The sequence below is a fragment of the Varroa destructor genome, unplaced genomic scaffold (genome assembly GCF_002443255.2).
Source record: "Varroa destructor unplaced genomic scaffold, Vdes_3.0 BEIS01000002.1, whole genome shotgun sequence".
NCBI classification, from domain to species: Eukaryota; Metazoa; Arthropoda; class Arachnida; order Mesostigmata; family Varroidae; genus Varroa; species Varroa destructor.
The window spans coordinates 56,939,778-56,958,708 of NW_019211455.1; the positions used below are offsets into that span (position 1 = coordinate 56,939,778).

General features: G+C 40.2%; 2 protein-coding genes across 11 annotated transcripts in view; one reads left to right on the top strand and one right to left on the bottom strand.

Annotated features, from left to right (window-relative positions):
• LOC111244743 (neuroligin-4, X-linked-like) overlaps positions 1-15,338 on the top strand; it is a 50,759-nt gene extending 35,421 nt beyond the window's left edge. For 4 of the 6 annotated variants that reach the window (XM_086979514.1, XM_022792122.2, XM_022792116.2 and 1 more), the window contains 4 exons: positions 577-696; positions 816-929; positions 2,308-2,465; positions 2,689-3,063. In XM_086979514.1, the coding sequence (XP_086835640.1) occupies positions 577-696; positions 816-929; positions 2,308-2,465; positions 2,689-2,752 (456 nt within the window). In that variant the 3' untranslated portion in view covers positions 2,753-3,063. Of the gene's footprint in view, positions 1-576; positions 697-815; positions 930-2,307; positions 2,466-2,688; positions 3,064-3,580; positions 11,244-13,426 lie in introns of those variants that run through there. The other 2 variants (XM_086979513.1, XM_022792118.2) reach the window with 2 other exon arrangements.
• The window catches only part of LOC147758037 (uncharacterized), a 39,107-nt gene that overhangs the window by 16,283 nt on the left and 3,893 nt on the right, over positions 1-18,931 (bottom strand). Inside the window, exons 3-5 of one of the 5 annotated variants that reach the window (XR_015320572.1) lie at positions 8,463-13,500; positions 8,125-8,265; positions 7,426-7,855 (exon numbers count right to left, since the gene is read on the bottom strand). Coding sequence is in view for 1 of the 5 variants with exons in the window: in XM_086979515.1 (XP_086835641.1) it covers positions 7,465-7,844 (380 nt within the window). In the remaining 4 variants the exon portion in view is untranslated. Of the gene's footprint in view, positions 1-7,425; positions 7,856-8,124; positions 13,501-18,931 lie in introns of those variants that run through there. The other 4 variants (XR_015320573.1, XR_015320571.1, XR_015320574.1 and 1 more) reach the window with 4 other exon arrangements.

Sequence of the window (18,931 nt, forward strand, 5' to 3'; positions counted from 1 at the left end):
TCGCCAGCGATCCCGTATAAGCTCGAATCATCGCGTAGCTAATGCGAGGCTTTTCCATGTATTAAAATTGTAGTTGATAGTACAGAAAATAGCGTACCAAATCTGGGACTAAGTACCGAAATTGGGCGGATATGTTAGCGTATGTTAGTCATGGTACGTTAGTTTCTGCTTTCCTACATCATGTTAGCAGCATCACTAAGTTGCCCCTCATAACTCATATATTCACATATATGAGATCTTTGGTCCCCAGTCATTCTTTATTATTTGTTTTGTAAGTATCGATCTACATTCCTATCATATCACAAAATAAGGTGCGCCATTTTTAACTTCACCTCAAGTTCCACGTTTGGTACCCGCCTAATACTAATATACATATACATTAAAGTGTACGAAAAGGCCAGAATACGATATGTAAACTAAAAAACAATTTGTTTTGACCCTACTACATTCATTGAGCTTCAATGAAACTCAGCAGTAAATGAGTCAATATGAAATATTGAAATTTCTGATTTTACATAATGGCACACATCTGTGTTATGATAGATCTATCTAATAATAATATCCCTGCCGTTACAGGAGGGCATCAGAAATGTAGAGCACAAGATGCCAGCCACTTGTGCAGGACATGACTCGCCAATGATGTTTCATCTACAGCTCACGGAAAAGGCCTCGCAGAAAAGCAACGGAAACTACAATGTACAAATGTTTTTATCTATACTATTCTAGATAAATACATAATTTAGTCAGCTGTGATGTATATTTGTTTTATTCTATTCTAATCTTCACTCAAATTTTGCGTCGTATTTATTTGACAGCATGTCGAATTTACAAATGATGAGGTGCAACTGGGAATAATTAACTTGTACAATCTTGGAGAAGGACATCAGTTATTAGCTGAACTTACCGATGTCACAGCGTCACCTCTACAGGTAAAACTGAGATATCTTTTAGATCAGTAGTGAAATGTTAGTTAGCTTGCCTTTTGGTAAACGATCGTAAAAAAGTAGGTACTTTCATTGGCCGGACGTAGCTACAGACATGCTTTCTACCTGAGTGAATATTAAGCGCCCAGTTTTTTTTTTAAGTAAACCGATAATTTTTCTTAATATTAACAAAATTGTAGTTTTTTACCGTCTGTAACGACATACTGCAAATGTTCTGGGCTACAATGTGAAACAATTCCTGTATGGCGCTGCCAGGTCTTCAGTAAAAACATATAAATTCAGGGCATCGTCTCATGTGGCCTGGATTAGATAGATAATATGGAAGCAGTATTTTTGAAACCTGTATTTCTCCTACCTAAGACATAGTATTAATAAAACTATTAAGTGACAATCGTGGTCGTTTCTATTATTCTACGTCAGCTATTATTATACTGCGTTTAACTTAAAAATAACCTTAAAAATGTTTAATATCGTGTTGTTAAGTAGCTATCATTCCGCATGGGAATCACACGAAACGGTGGCAGTAGTACTAAAAATGAGGACTTTTTCTTTGACCGAATGCATTGTGTATTAAATTAGACGTAGACAAACCCAAGACAACGAACAAGAGAAAGCTAATTTAATTAGTATCATAGCAGACATTAGAAGAAGACTGAAAAACCCTATACAGATTTTTCTCTATATTAAAGGCGGAGTTCGCGGCGTGGGAAAAAATGCTCGATTTTAGCTGATCCTGTACATTTTTTCTGCCTGTTTTATAAGTTTACAATAAACTACCTTTACCGATTTTCTGCGATTTGGTTACCGATCACGAATGATTTTTTCGCTTACACCCAAACTATTGCGCCAAATAGAGCCTAACCTAAATTCTATTGGACGTCGTGATAAGGTAGCGACACCATAATTATTTCAGGCCAAGTGATATATTTTTGTATTTTTTAGTAAACTGATTTTCAACAAATCCATTGGATTTCCATAGTATATTTTGAGAGAGACGTTTATTTAAACCCTTCCTGCACAGACTGCCTCTCGAAGACATGGCACGTAATTGTATTTTTGTTCCCTAAGGTTCGAGTCCACCAGCAGCACAATGTGACCGTGACGAACCGTTCTTTAAATAACCTTCATTACTATTCAGACCAATTCCTGTGTATTCGCTTGTTCGGACATAAAACTCTCTACTTGGTTTTTGGAACTAGGACAAGTTTTTGGAATTCTAAGGCTAGCTATCGTCGTTTGGTAATATCAAAGCCATAAACCTAAGATTGACGAAAGTATACATTGATTAATATAGTAAAATATAACACAATAGTTGATTAATTACTAATTATTATTATTATCGTCAAATTTCCCAATGGAACAGGAGGACACCGGCCCCGAAAATGAACAGTTAATGCGGCCTTTACTTGGAAATTTTAATATTCGGCAAGCAGACGCCACCTCAGAGGCCCGAGGCAACATCAATGCGATGAGTGCTTACAAAGAGCCTGACTATCAAAATATAGCTGAAACCAACCAAAGGTAAGTTCTACGTAGCTATCAGTTTTGGGTGTATTGATATGGAGAACCGTGTGCCTCTAGAATATGCTATTAACATGATGTGGCATAAAAAAGCTATGAAAAGCATAACAAATGAATGGATTCAACGGTGTATTGGGTTGGCTAAAAGGCAGTGGAGGTTTTTAAAATGTTCCGCTTTTCTTTGCATGTCCCTTTATTTGGCCACATCTATACACCACGCAAGAGCGCCTTCTTTCCACGATAATGTGAAGTACGTCTGTTTGCTAAACGGAATGGTTTTTTTTTAAGTTAAAACTCGAAATATGGCCGTTTCAAATGAAAAAAAAATCATTGACGTCGAAAACATGCGAACGCAGCCATATTCGTACTTTGTAGAATATGAACTGCGCGCGTGAGAGGATGAATCATGCTGAGTTTAAAGACGGCATCTGGATGAGACACCGAAGATATATTACGCACCAATTGACTGACTATCTGGGTCGATGACTCGATGAGATTTACTTAAAACCTCCGGGCATCTGTACCCCGTAAACTAAGTAAAGGGTGCAAGAAAACACGCTTTACCATTGTTACTGAATATCTCACTTTGCACCTATTACATGCGGATTTTCCGATAGAAAAAAATCGGTAAATCAGGCAAACTTAGCGTTGCCCATGATTAATGTCACACATAGCAAAGGTCGTTAAGGCCACCCTGCAAGAATTTCAGTGGGAGGTTTCTCTGCACTCAATTTATTCTGCAGACCTTGCGCCGACAGATCACCGCCTTTTCCGAGCACTGGAAAACCAAATTAATAATATATAGAGGACAACGTGGAGGTGTCAAAAACAAATTCCCCAACCCCGGATCTGAACATTTTTTGATCTGGGATTGAAGAACAGATCTGAAAAGTGACTGATCGATAAAAAAAAATAGTCGCAATGAGATCGATAACTTGTTGATGCGATTCGAAAGTAATCCGGAAAGAAAAACTACAATTACTTTTTTGTGACATGCGAGAATAAAGCTCCGTTAGCCCCTATGAAGTGAAAACATTTTGACAAAAATTAGAATAAATCTAATGCAAACATGTGTTTTTATTTAATAACCTACTTATTATTTGCTTATTTTTCAGCCTAGACATCCCTAGCACGAACACTAGTGAAACAACGGTCTGAGTTCGCTCGTGTTGTAAAGGCTGGACAGTATCCAACGGACAAATCACCTTTGTAAATATACAAAAAGAAAAACAAAGATGATGTCGTATTGTCTTGGGAGAGTTCTTCCCGATGATACATCTAGTTGAAAAACGTAACAAACATGTCGATGTATATATACTGTTATAGCAATTGAATAAATTAATTATTACATAATACGATAATTATTACATAGATTTTTACATGTCGTAAAACGATTCAGAGAGTTGGCACTACTATTTATTTATTTTGGTACAGTATGATTTTTAGTGGAGTAATATCTGTTCCATGTGATAGGTTGTGTATCGCAGATTCGTTTGGGTCTAATTTGGTGCCACAATAGATCTCGATGCTAGTACTAATCAGACGTGAACATACGGATACGGAAAAGCTAATTAAATTTACTAACACTAACTATTTATCAAGGGTAATAATTCAAGTGAAGCATCAGGGGTGAAGATTTTGCGACTTGATGTCGATGTATTCGTTACATACATACATACATACATTGCTCTTAAACGGCGGCGCTTAAACCAGACTCTTCGGCTTACATATTCCTTATTGCATTGTTTTTACGGCAAAAAATTAGATTGACTACTTCTAGTATTATAAGTATTAATTGTGCAACTACGTCAGGAGCCTATCCGTTATGTACAAATAAAAGTTGTGGCCTAAATCAAAGGTGAAAACCGTTCTCGTCTAGTGAAAAGTAGAAGTGGAAGCCGTTAGCCTACAAATAGCGAACCTCAAGGTATTACGAACTAGATTAGGGTCTAATAAGGGAAAGTTTTTTCATTCAGCCGTTATATAAAAAAAACTCAGTATTGTGCTTTTTAAAGCCAGCGTTCAATCCGATCAACGGACATAACAATGGCATTACTACAAGCTGACAACGTAGGGGATTTTGAAAGCGCGAAAGGTTCTGCTCCAAAATATTAACAAGGATTCTAGCAGATCGTCGTTTCTCCACTGTACACTTCTTATATTTTTCTACTCAACGGCCTCTGTTAAAGTCCATCGAGGACTTCTGCAATGATCATTTTCATATACCTTTCAGCCCGCGTGCAAGACAAGATGTAAAACCGTTCAGGTCATTGTTGTAGATTCAACTGCGCATATCGAACTTCCAGCATGCATAGAACGTACATTATGTCGAACCTTGTCAGTGCATATATAATATATATTGCGTATATTGTACTTATGGCAAGAGTCGGCTGCTGACGACTAGCGACTAACTGGTCGGTTATGAGGTATTATACATCCGCTACCGGCCGGAACCGGAAATACATTTATTGTGACTATATACTTGGTGCGTCCGTTTCACTCAAACACGCCATCGGACGGAATGCCTTCATCCCATGCCTAATCTTTCGTGATATCTCCTAGGTTGGCTGCGTGAGCGATATATGTACTGCATGACCTGCCTCTTGACGCTAACACCGAAGTTCTAATCTAGGCAGCGGCTTCCGGAGTGTGTTAGACTACTGCCGTGGGAAGTGCAGAACAATGGGCTCTTTGGGCCGGAACGTTTGACGCGGACGGGTTACCGTTTCTGGAATTCATCTCCGCTGGAGAGACGGGCCTCCTGTTGCTGCTTAAATACAGAACACCCGGGGGTTTAGGCTGACAGTAACTTCGGCTAAACGCTTCTAGTAAGCTCTTCGTGACCAAATGGATCGTCCGCTCTACTAGCCTGTTTGGTTGCAGGTAGGCTACGGTGGCTCTATTATGGCGAAAACCTGCCAAATGCTGTTGGACGCACCGATCCCGAAAGCAATATACGTTATCCATGTAAACGGCGCCTATGACACTATATCGGTCCTAAAGAGTAGAAAGGGCCTTACCGGGGCTCGTTGTGTCAATTGTTCAACTAGAAAAGGTGAACGAAACGGGCGTAACAGTCTATAATTATTAGCATTTTTCCTACACGTGTAAAGGCTCCATAAAATCCATGCCTACCCTGGCGAGAGGAGGCATCGACGGTTTTATAGACATCTAAGGCTGGCCTCGCTCATTGCTTGGTCTTGTCCTTTGACAAACTGCCGATACAACCTATATCTTCGCTGAAATATTCTTCTCTATAGATATATAAATAGAAAGATGAGCCGATTAAACTTAAATATCCTTAATTTCAGAAAACAAATACTCGACTGCTCGCGGAGAAACCAGCTAGAGGCCCCGAGGCCCTGAATGGTTCAGCGTGCTTTCTAGTACTAAAAATTGGCCGGCCTTTCTATCTTTCAACGACAAGACAACCTAGCCAATCTATTAGTGCGTGGTCGCCACAAGCGATCCAGAGTCGGTATTGTAATTTTTGTGGAATTTTGCCACTTTTAGGGGCGATAGCTACGGTTTGCCGTGCCTCTCTGGTGCTATATATTGAAATCATATTCTAACATCTTCAAGCCCGATCAGACTAACCAGGCAGAGAGATTCTATGCAGGTATTTCAGCACGCTACTGTCGGTGGCTAGTATCAGCTACTGCCTTTACTGTCCAGACAGCAGCCAAGCGTTTCGTCTCCGACGAGTACCATCTTCCCTCTCGAACTAGCGCTGCACGTCAACGTCAAGCTAAACGGATACCGCCTTCAGGCCAATCCTACTTGCGGCAGGACTTTCCGCAAACACTGCAACATTCGTCCGCTTGTCAAAATCTTTTTTAAACGCGCAGCTAAGTCACCTATAACTAAAAAGCCGGAGATATAACTGTACAATAGCATTCTAATTCCTGATTTTTTTCCTTTCTGCATGACTGACATGTGCAGATGCTGGAACGTCAAGTGGGACTACATTATTTACAGAATTAAACGAAATGAGACTAAATAGACAATAGTTTTCTTCAGCCGGCCATTGGAATAAACAACAATTATTAAAAAAAATCCAATCGTACGCAGTTGGCTTTGAAAACAACCAATAACGACCTTTTCGGAAAATCTTGTAAATGATGCTACCAACTGGTCCTTAAAATGTTTCCGATAGTATCTCTTTTTCTTGTTTAATTATTCCCTTATTCTAGTTTTACCAGATTATCGCTTATCAGTTTGTTTACGTGGACTCAGTTTACTTAGGGTGTCCTTCTGCATAGCTATTTGCATAAGTGAATAGATCCTGCAGGGCATCTTCTCTTATGCATCTTCAATGCAGTCTGACGACAAGGACGATCATACAGGCGATAGAGGTATTCATGGCTGGCAGAAATGTTCAAGGAAATCCGGCCGAAATATCCAACATAAACTTTAAGGTTACTTTCATGGGCCAGGCAGATAATAATGATAATAGACATATTTCTGTGTGTGTATCTAGCACATGTATTTGCATCCTAGAAGACACCTTTATCAACTACTGGCTATGTCGTGGAGCTGAGGATTGCTAGTGTGATAAACACCTTTTTCGAATATTGTTCTAAAGGAAATTATAGGAAATTAAATGTGTCGATTCTGAAATTCAAGGACCACCACTACTATTCTGAGTAATGCTGCATAGATGCATACGTCGCCTGATCAATCGCAGTAAGTGCCAGGCTTATATGGACTCCTTGAGTTCGATGAGGTTTACACAAAGATACGTGTGTGTATCTAACAAAGAAACAGTCTTCAAAGTACGACTAATACTTGAAACAGTGCGCTTGGAAATTTCCTACAATTTCTGCTTGTACAACTAACATACAAATCATGTGACAGAGCAATTACGTACTCAATTCTCTGAAAAAAATGGAACTCGAAAGATAAAATAAAGAAGCCACTAACTAAAGTTCTATTTAACAATTAAAAATAATACGCAAAGTTTAATTTGCTTCTACTAGTGTCGTATTTTTTTACTTACAGCAAAGGTGAAGGGCTCCCCAGTATTAAGAAACAGTGATTCCTTTGCCAGTCTAAAGATATGCGAACATTCAAATCTCCATTGCTTAATAGTCTACTTGTACTGCTGAGTTGATAGGCCGCTTCAATTAGTTTTTCCTCCGTAGCTCGAGTACCGCATTCGCACGGCCTGCGTCGTCGTTTGCTTCCGGCGATTTTAAGAGGAGCAGGCCGAGTGAGAAACTTGTGGAAACAGGATAAACGCAAGAGACACGGCGACCCCTCGTGGATAAACGCGTGTTGCTCCGTGAGTCGATCCGCGTGACAGGCAATCACCTGCAAAGAGTCCCACTCTATGGTCGATGGACGCCCAGGCTCAAGTATTTGCGCTTCCTTGCACATAGTTTGTCGTACTGATAGAGATTTAACTCTGTTAGTTTTTTTTCTCTTCTCAAGTCCATACCGAGCTTGCTTAGAAGATTCGTTTGGGTTGTCATTTTATTAAATTTGCAGCGATATTCTATTATTATATTTATCCTTATGTCCCATCGCAGTTGCTCGAACAATTATTATATCTAACGACAATTTCATGCAGATGAACAGTTTACTATTGATAACTGGATTAGATTACGTTAATTTCTTTCTTTTTGAGAGCTTGCTTTGATCGTTTGCATATACCCACCTCCAAGTGTTGATCTGTTGTGTTCTCGTCATTTCGGTACCCTGGACCGGTTACTGGTTCCTTTTTCCGCGCAATTATTCAGTGCTGTCATTGTCTTCAAGCCCTCATTGGTCTCCCGGTGACCCATGAACGCATTGTTCCCTGTGCGAAAATTTGTGATTTTCGTCTTATTATCGAGTTCGAAAAGAAATATCTCCGCAGTTAGGAAAAACTGTTACAATATACGAACTTGATCTGATGGAGTTTACTTCAACTCGCTGAGAATAGATGTAGACGACTGAGGTACATAGAACTAAATACAGAGACAGTTTTTCTTATACGAAATCGGTTGTCTTTACACTTTTTAGTATGAAGTAGATATTAACAGCTGCTTCGTGGAGGATACCCGAATATCAAACTTTGAAACGTAGAGTCGTGACGGAGGCCGCCGTTCGACGTCATTTTTTATCAACGGCATTTTTGGACCTTTGTTACCTGCAATAAATTTTCTGGAAGATCTAAAAATTGTTAATTAAAACGATTAATTGATTGATCCGCGTATATATAGATGTACGTCAATGACGTCTAGCTATTTTTATGTCTGTTATGTGTTTGTGACTAGTTAATGACTAAATATTTATTTAGTCATTTTATTGTACGTTTGCTTTAGGATATTACGTCTTATTTGGGATATGAAACCCCGAAGACCGTTGAACTGAGAAAGCGTATTGCGTAGAAAAAAAATATTGAAATTTACTACAGCTGCTATAAAACAACGCAAGGTAAAAATATTATAGATATATACACACACATACATATACATCATAGGATGACGGTGTCTACAGAGAAGGATAATTGTTTTTTATAATGATGGTATGTCATTCGAGAGAATTTCTTCAGGCCAGGGATTGGTAAAATCAGCTCGTTTATCAACAATAGGATTGAAAAAATATAAGTCAAAGATCTAACGACTATTAAATATAATGCTCTAAATAAAGGTTTGCCTAATTCAACTAAAGGTTTGGAGGAGTTGTGTCTTCCGGAGTGCTTACAGGATTATAGGTTCGTTATGGCGCTAAAGTTTATTTCTGACACGAGCCATCATTTTCGTAATTTTTTCACGTCATTTTCACGTAATTTCTGCGATAATGTCTGCGAGACACCGTTGCGCTTTCAGGACCGCTGTACAAACGGGCTTAGAAGTGTTATTTTTTCTATGATGTATTATCAGGTTAAGTTAAGTTAGACAGAGGGTACTTATTACCTGCTCCTGCGGTTACGATTATTCTAGGTGCCAGGTACACTATGGTTTAAGCAGGTCAACTGGCCTATAATAACTAACATAGGCGCGAATATTTGCCTAAATAAGCAGGAATTGAATGACATCCCATGATGAAAAATTGAAGAAATGCCTATCTTTTTAAATGTACTCGCGTTGAAACAGTCGTATGACACAAGGCTGCGCTTGGATTCTAGGGCCGCTTTTGACACTCTGTCCTTTCTTCTGTTCATTAGATCGATACAATTATCAGTTATTAATCAGCAGCGGGCAATCTATTGGTGTAATTTTCTAGGGTTTACTAGTGGGACTACAATAGGGAATGTCTTGTATAACAGTAGACCTTTTAGCGGGCCGGCGATGTTTACTATGCTGAAGTCTTTCGTATATGTTTCAGCAATTCAAATATAATTAATTGGATACACGGTACGGGCAAGCTGATCTTGTTAAAGGGGTGACTGTATGAAAATTAAATGTACTGCAATTTCCTCACCATCATGGATATACAAAACAAACAATAGCAAGTTCATTCTGGTGGCAAAACCCTGATGAAGACGGCTTGAAAGGTATAGATTTTTTTCATTTTCACGCTGTTCTGTATACTTAAAAGAGCTCTGTCGTTGGGATCGCTGTTTTTCAAAAAAAAAAAAAATAACGGCACCACCTCATTTTTTATTTTTGTAATACGATAATAATGAATGATGCTGACCTCAAACAGACACCAGGCCAACCTGAGCTGTCGTGTCGCAGCAACATGACAGCATTCTAATGCCCTTACCGATAATTACGATCTGTGGTCGCTGTCGCCTCGTTTATCCAGGCCTTGTGCCTTGAACGCCGCCGCCACTGGCGAAGCCATTACGTAATGGGTAGCGGTGCCTCGCAGGCCAAAAGGGGTAGATACAGGACACTGTTGTGGAAGTACCACGATTCTTTCAGGTATATCCCGCGCAGTGGAACAAGCGTCTATTAGATTTGCCCTGCAGCAGGCCGATGGAACCAACCTCCTGCAGTCAGCAGGTCTCCTCCTTTCTAACAGGTTTTCGTCTCTTTCCCTGTCGCCTTCACCAGTAGACTTCTTTATACTCGTTTGGACTCCTCCATTATTTCTACTGACCACCTTGGAAGAAGCTGTACATAGGCAAACTTGCCCGAAACGGTTTCGTCTGCCTATGTATCCTATTTTCGCTCGACCTGCTGCGTGTTTCTATACCTCTCCGCCGCGCGAGTATCCCAGCGGCATGTCGGAAACGCGCACAGACACTGACGCCGCCGAGGTCGCCGGTGGCTCGCGGATCGTCACCGATGAATGAAACTCTCTAGCTAGTTAAATGAAAATATGTTGGTATCGTTGTTCGCGCAACACGTTTTGCTCACGCACCGCTGAGTTGCGCGAAAGGGCTACGTCATGGCGCATAGCTATCGCGCCGCTAGCACCGAAAAGGACGTGATCTATTGTCCTCACCTCTTGAATTTTGTCGAATATCAGAGCTTCACCCGTGCCGTCACCGCCTGAAACATTCCAGCCAAAGCTACTTCAATGGTGATCTGCTGAACGCCCAATCCGTTCGACTTCGGAGGTGTCTAGATCATGTACAAGAAGATCTCGGTTCGTAAGATATAGTGAACCCTGAATTGCTAACTCGGTGGCACAGAAGGCCGCACCAGGACTGGAAGCAGAAAAAATCGAAAACGAAAGAAACGCAAAGACAGAGACGACGCGGCGGGGAGCGCTCAGACAGAGAGGCTCAATAACTTGATGTGCACGCGTCCTTAGACAAATGTACGCGCAACGATGAAAAGGAGCACCAACCAGTAACGCTAGCCCAGTAACTTCAACCACGACGAGCACCCTTTTAAGGTAAGAGAAAACGTGTACTACCACGCAAGTAGCAGTATTTCTTTTCTTCTCTCGGTTTTTTTCTTTTGCTCTTACCACCGTCGTCGCAGTCGCCATCCCCCCGCCCTGCTGTCCTGTTACTGCCGGCAGTGCCATTGGCACACCAGCGTTTATAGATAGCTCAGACCTGCTTACCACTGGGGCAACTATAACGTATGTAACAGGTCGAAAAAAAATGTACTCACGAAATGCAGCCCCAAGCCAGCCAAATGGCGGCAGTGTTGTGCTGGGAACAAAAGAATATCGTTTATTCTCCAAGGAACCCATACGCGAATAAGGGCAATCTAAGAAATGATGACAATGGGCTGAATGGACGATGAAGTTAGCAAGCAGAAGCAGGGGCAGAGTGGCAGCCGACAGACTGAAGTACGACGAGCGCAGGCGTAACGATCAACTTTTTCAAAGCCGTGGCGCAACGAAGCGCTAAAGCTTGTCTTTCTAGAACATGTGGCAAAAGTTTTACGCTGTGCCATATCAGTGTAAAAAGATATTATAAAAGGTAAGTAAGTCTACGAAGTATTTGACACCGACTTCAAATGTAACGAAATTAGATCGGGCTAAACAGTTATGGTACCGCTGGTGACGATAATCATGTTGTTCCATTCTACATGCGTTCAGCACGCTTATGATTCAAGCTTGCTACACGGCGGCTTCCTATGATGTGGCCTGTCACAGACAGTTCATAAACTCATCAATAAGATCAGCGCGGCAGCTTCTATAATAAGCAGCGGACGCTTAGCGTTAGCGTAAATTATGTACAATCACCACCACCGCTGCTATGACGTCTGTTGCTGATGAGACAGGGGCGACTAAATGGGGAAGGGGTGATCGCGCTCTCTATTCTTCCTCGAAGCTTCGACACGAAATAGCCAGCGAGCGGACTCGTTATACATCATAGGACAGACGGTCATAGTAGGCGCGTGAAAAAAAACCTTTAACTCTATATTTATTAATTTCAATAAATATCTAGATGATGTGAATACGTTACTTCGTCAAAGGAACGGGAGTGTTTGATACCGAACTGGTTTATCGTTATAAACGATATATAATCTGGCTTCGTACAAAAAACTAGAAATTGTGATTCTAGCCTTGTGTGTATATTGTAATATCTAATCACTCAAAGTTCAGATAGAGCCAAACATAAAAAAAAAAAAAAAAAAAGTTCTCTTATCGGAGGTTTTAACTTATTTGAGAAGCTATCTGCTTTTAGGCTTTGCAGATATATATATACATATATATGGTTCCATACAACAAGGACAACGGACTGATGGTTGCGTGTGAGCGTCAGCAATGAGTCGTTATACAATGAATCTGTGTATTACTAAAGTGATAGCGTATTCACTGTCATCTATAGTAAGCGTGACTACCCATCGATTCTTCGATGGTGCCAAATCAAAAATTGTTTTTTAGTTGTATATGGCCGTCTTGCACACCATGACGGGAACCACTTCAGATTTGAAACACAAGCACGGTTATACGGTATTACTAACGTTTTTATATTTTGATCTTGGCATCGAAAGCTTGTAATCGATATTTATCCCTGCTGGCTCTAGTTTACGTACTGTACATAGATGCTAGACAATTTATCTAAATAAAGAAATGTTAGTTTTTGAAGTTCGTTTGTAGTGTCCTTCGATAAGTCCAGTACCAGATAGACGTGCCTGATATATAGAAGATGATTTTACCCGAATGATGAGGTAAATAACAACTACCTAATATATATATATATATATACATAATAATGTTACAGTGAAGAAAACATCTGAGTCGATCAGCGATCGATAACAGGATCGTTCTGAGCCTTGCCGCCGACCAGACATAACGGGGCGCGAGCTTTGTTTCAATGGTCATGTTTTATTATGAACTTTTTTACGGTGACAGCTACGTCTCAGCTGTTCTCATTAGAACATTGTACGCCTTCGCTTATTGTTGAGGGTGCATTTTCTTCGGATGAGCTAAAATTTTCATAATGTTGTAGTCTATCGTTATAAAACTCATACTGCCCTAATCATGTTCATAATATATTAGTTGTCCATTGGTAACGAGTTTCCCATCTGATGGTACAAAACGGTTAGGTAATTTCGACTCTCATCACGGGTACATACGTCCGATAACGTAAGAGCTTGATTTCTCTGGACTTTCAGATAAAGTGGTTAGAGAACAATGCTTACGACCAGTCAGGCCTCACTCGTGCGATGGATGAAGTGCAGCTTCTGACCTGAAACGCGCACGCGTTAGGACTATGATCTAGTATGCATGGAAACACTTTACAAAAACGCTAATAGCTTTGTGCCGAATAGTGTGTCTCAGATGAACATTCGAATGGGCATCTTGCAGCGGAGGCATCCTATCGTTGGACCTAAGCCTGCCTAAATATCCAAATGGCGATAATTTCGTTTTGACGACCTTCGTACGTTAACGCAGATGCAGTCGTGGTCATTTGACTGGTGTTGATTTAATGCTCTCTTTCCCATAGCTGCGATCTATATATCTGTGTGCATGTTCTATATGTACGATATGGAAAACACTATTGAATGTGGGCACGACACAGGCAGGGTGGCAAATGTCGGAGGATTGATATGAGCGTTGGCGTGGAAACGAGTCGAGATACCAATAGTTATCTTATTAGATCTACTTAGAGAGTTTTATCTAGCTTCCATTAGAAGAGACAACTTTATATAATTTTGCAAAATAAAGCACTTCTGATACCTTTCGATATCTGTGAGTTTGAAGTTTAGCGTTGTAAGGCCGCTGACTATCTATTTTGAATAAATACAGATGAAGATGATCTGGTTGTCTACTAATGTTAGTCAGATAGCGGTGCGTGTGCTTTTTATACTAAAATTAAGGTAGAAATAGGTAAAAGGTGAAAATCCTAGGCATACAACTAGGACGAAACAGATAGGTTCGTTCTATGGTTTCGGTCGGAAAAAGTTGAGGTAACCTACTTTAACCAAAGGGAAATTTATTGTAAGGCTACCTTACCCCTCATAGCCAAGTCCCTCTTGTCGCCCTCTTCCCCACAAATTATAATTCTACTTAATTACTAGAAATAATTAAATCAAACACAATTGCAAAAACAGACCCTTAATTGGTGCAATGGTCTCCGGGCCATAGCAACGCAAAATGCTGTTTTGAGAAGTTGAAGTCGGGAAGAGCACAAAACGTACACTCATAATTTCTTTTTGAATATTAAGCTTCTACCATTTATTAGTTGAAGACCAGCTTCCACACCAACAAAAGTAAAAGTGCCTGCCTGTATTTAACGCAATGCATAATTGAAAATCGCGCGAACATTGCAACCTCTGTACCTACAAAGTGTTTGGAGCTCGGGTCGCCAGGACACGGTTAGTAGGACGCGCTCCGCTGAGGAGCACCATGCCTGAATTGATTTGCGCATCTTTGGTAGGTTATAATCTAGTTTAGACCTAAAAGGTTTACCTTTTTAATCTAATTTGAAATTTTAATTATCTGACGATATTTCAGTGTATTTTTTCGTTTCGTAAGCACATGAACGAAAAAAGAGAGAGACAAGGAAAAAATTACACTTACCAATTACTAACTTCTTTTAAGTGATATTGTAATTTATCGGCGTAAAGATGCCTTCTCCCTTTTGAAAAGGTTTCAGAAGCACAATTAACTTACTGCTCCCACAATCGGCAGCGTGTTATTACGATAAGTTGCGCAATTCTATGGAAAACTAGCAGTTGGGTTGTACGAGAATTCTATGGGTAATTGTTTTACTTCTTTTTCCTTTGAAAATATATCCAGCAGATAAAAACGTAGAGAAAAGAGGCCGTATAGGAATAAAAATAATAGTGAGTAATTGAGGAAACCTTTTCATTAAAGGCTTCTGTCCTATTTGTATTTATTCAGTTTCGAATATGCATTCCATATATAAACGGGGATGCATGTTTGCATCAAAATCTTAGTAATATTATGCTTGCCTATTGTAAAACCATTTATGGAGCCCATTGGAAAGATTTACCTAAGGTAACTTGTTACCATTGCCACGTTGTATATTCTTCCAATAAACAAAATGCATATATATATATATGTGCCCTCCTTCGTGCCTATTTTTTTTTACTAACCATTTTTATTAGTTCTATCCCACACGGATAACTTATGTGCATCGCTTCCTTATAGCATTTTCAAATCTAGGTAGCAGATGGTTCTAGCTTTCGGCCCTTTACTGGTTATCTTGGCTTCCAGGGAAGCATAGTACTTCGTTGAGTCAATTTTTTCTAGCAAACTGTGCTACACTCTGTGGCTGACACTTTATCGCTTCGTTTCATTGCCTCAAACATTTCTATCTGGCCAGTAGAAACAAACTGAAAGTTTAGATATCTTCAGTAAGCAGCTGGACTACTGGTTAAGCGTTGAGCGGTGGGCTATTGCAAAGATTGCTCTGACTGTAAGCTTTATAGATCGATTTATATGGCGTAACCCTCCGTCGCAAAACAGCTAATTAACTTTAGGGTTCGCTCAAGCCTTCTACTGGGAACGCCTGAGCGTCAAGGTCCGAAAGCAGACCAGCATGGAAGGGAGATAACTGAGACCCAAATCAGTCTTTAGCCAGAAAGAAAGACATTTGCGGAGTGAGGTGCCATGCTGTTCTGTGTTCGCGGCTCGTAGTAATAGCTGGAAAGAGGTGCCTTATCCCAGTTCCTTTTTTCCTCTTATCCTTGTCCTCGCTTGCTGCTCGCTTCGAGTTAGAAGAGAGACTGTCACTTCAGAGAACTTGAGGAGCAACGATAAGTCGCCCTACCCCTAGTCGATGAAATGGAATGAGTAGTGGGTCATTGTGTGCCGGATGGCGTGTCCCTCGCTAGCCCTTCGGTGCATACGCCCTTCGCGCTGCGTCAGCAAAACTACCGCGCCCCAAACGCAAAGGATCAAAGGGCCTGGCTGCTGCTGCATTTTCTTGGCGTTGAGAACACAAGACAAACGTAAAGCAGAGTTCTAGAACTAAAAAAGTGCTGAAAAAGCCACCAACGCCTACAGCCACTACTAGGGCTACTAGAGTGTTGTACAATGCAGTTCATTGCCTGCAGAGTCGATTCTGGACTGCGGTCAAGACGACAGAAGAGTTAAGCAGGGAGTGGGATGTACCAACGGCGTATGCATCATCTGTCGTGGTCATCCAATGCATCCAATGAATGGGGACCCAGTATAGACGCAGCCTGGGGCAAGAAACGTACAAAAGACGAGCACATCGTGCGCAGCTCTATGAACACTAATAGCAATAGTGTAAATGGCTAACATAGCAGTTGACAGCACAAGCCAGCTTTCTTGGTTGGTTACGAGCAACAGTATGAGACTGAATAAGTTGTCAACTTACCAACTAATTCGAAAGTGCGCATTTGTAGAAGTGAAGTACTACAATAGGGAAAGAAGCAGCATGAGCAAAAGTATACGCCGGTCGCGTGTGACGAAGAGCACGGCGGAGCGAAAATATATTAGGAGACTCACTCATGTTTGCCATTCCCATATAAATTACTTTGTACACTTATCACAAAAGTCACTAGCTAGCATTTTCCATGTCGCTCTTAAGGGCAAACATATTTTACTGTATTGTTCTAGTTGGCATGAAATCTTTATGTCAAGCTGATTATTTACCAAATAATGGTGTTTATAAAGAAAATATATAGAATGGCTTATGCATTCATCATAGGTTTTGTTTTGTGTTTTATTGGACTAGAAAGCCAACTGTTTACACGAATGATCAAACAACTTCCAGTACTAAACATTAACTCCCATATGGAACGTCAATAAAGAGGCGGTAAGCGTTTGGATTGAATAGTTGGTCAGGTTATGGTGGACTTTGTTAGAGTGAGAGGTTAGAAAAACGTTGTTTACTTATGCTGGCTGAAATTCGATGTAAGTGTGAGCGAAACTTATTATTAGACAGGGTCCATCGTTTAAGTTGAGACCCATTTTAGATGGCTGTTTATTGTCGTCGACATGCGCCCATCAACCATTTTTGATGCTAGACGAAAGCCATTTCTTTTAGATGAAAACCCACAATGTAATCATGTCAAAGTATCGTGAGAGTAAGATCCAAAATAAGCTATAGTCCAATGTCTTTGTTCGTAACTAACCCTCATCAAAGATTCGCGGTCTAGAATGCATTTCCAGCTGCACTCTGTGCACAATAAAAGTCAGGCAAATGCATGGAAGACGCTAAAACAAGGAGACGTCCTTGCTGCAATTTTAAGCAAGAACTACTAAATCATCTTCAATACTTCTCCGACGAGAAAAATCTCGATTGCTAGGGCAAAAATCTATTGGGATGAGGACCCTTAGTTTGTCCGCTGCTTCTTCAAAATTCAAAAAAAAAACCGACATCTTCAAAAATGTCGGGTAACTAATGAAGGTAGCGAATATTACGCTCCCGCTCTTGTAGTAGCGAAACACTTCGAAAAATCTATATTATATATATATAAAAGAGCATTATATAAACAGTGTCGGGATCGCGGATCAATACTGTATTGAACAGAACGTTGCCTGTCCTCCGAGAAGACAAAAAAAACTGACGTGGAAAAAGTCCGAAATTGGATTTCTGACCATCCGATACTTTACGAAAAAAAAAAAACGTTTCTGAACAGCTAAATTGCCTATTACGGAGTTGTTTTTTTATGGTATCAATGAAAAAAATAATTTGAATAGGGTGATTGTTGAAGTTCAGCTAAATTAGTAGTGTCAGATGTCTCGATTAGCTAACGTTAGCACTTTTTATCGAAATATCCGTTTTTATTTAGCTGCAACTTACAAACAGGCAATATCACCTAGATGAAGGACGCTGTAAACGATGCTAGCAATTCCACACAATCCGCTATGATTTCTTCGATAGATTAAGGACTACCATCGATGGCCCCTAACAAACATGCGTAATAATACCACACCTGATGCAACCATGTTCCAGGCACTAAATGCCAAATATATTATTACCTTTTCCATTACAATCGAGCCAGCAGGACAAGAAGCTAACGTTTTTGTTTGCGACTAACTGACACAGGGGCTCTGTGTGTATTGCATCATCAAATCTACTCCCGAAAATATACAGTCATTGCATCTCTAGACTTTCCTGAATAGAATATAAACCCTATTTTGTAATAGGTTTGTTCGACGCAGACGACCTATTGTTTCAGCTCGTTATAGTCTAACGAAGTTGCCGACAATCACATGGATTCATGTGCCTCAAGTAATGTATGCCTAATCATCATAACTTTTCACTTGGAGATAACTTTTAAGCTCGTTTACGGACAAGCGCATGGATACTGAAACGAACTTAAAAGCTTCAAATTGTTTTGTTTAAGGGATGTGTGCTTCGTGTTTATTGATTCAACCAAGATTTATTTTCAGCACTTATCCGTAGCAAGCGAAATGTAGATCTACTAATTCATTTAAATTTGAGGTGAGCGTTACGCCGCACTGCTGTACGTATGTGTAGAAGTATGCCAACTCCATCCCCTGTAAAAGCTTCGAATCTTTACAAGCCAAAAGATATATTATCCATTTAATAGTTTACGTTACGATTTCATCTATCGATTATTAGTTTATTGGCAAACACAGGCTTGATGAGTAACAAGCGTAGGATTTGTAGTTCCTTACAAAGTCCACATTGCCTGTATCTTATACATATATAT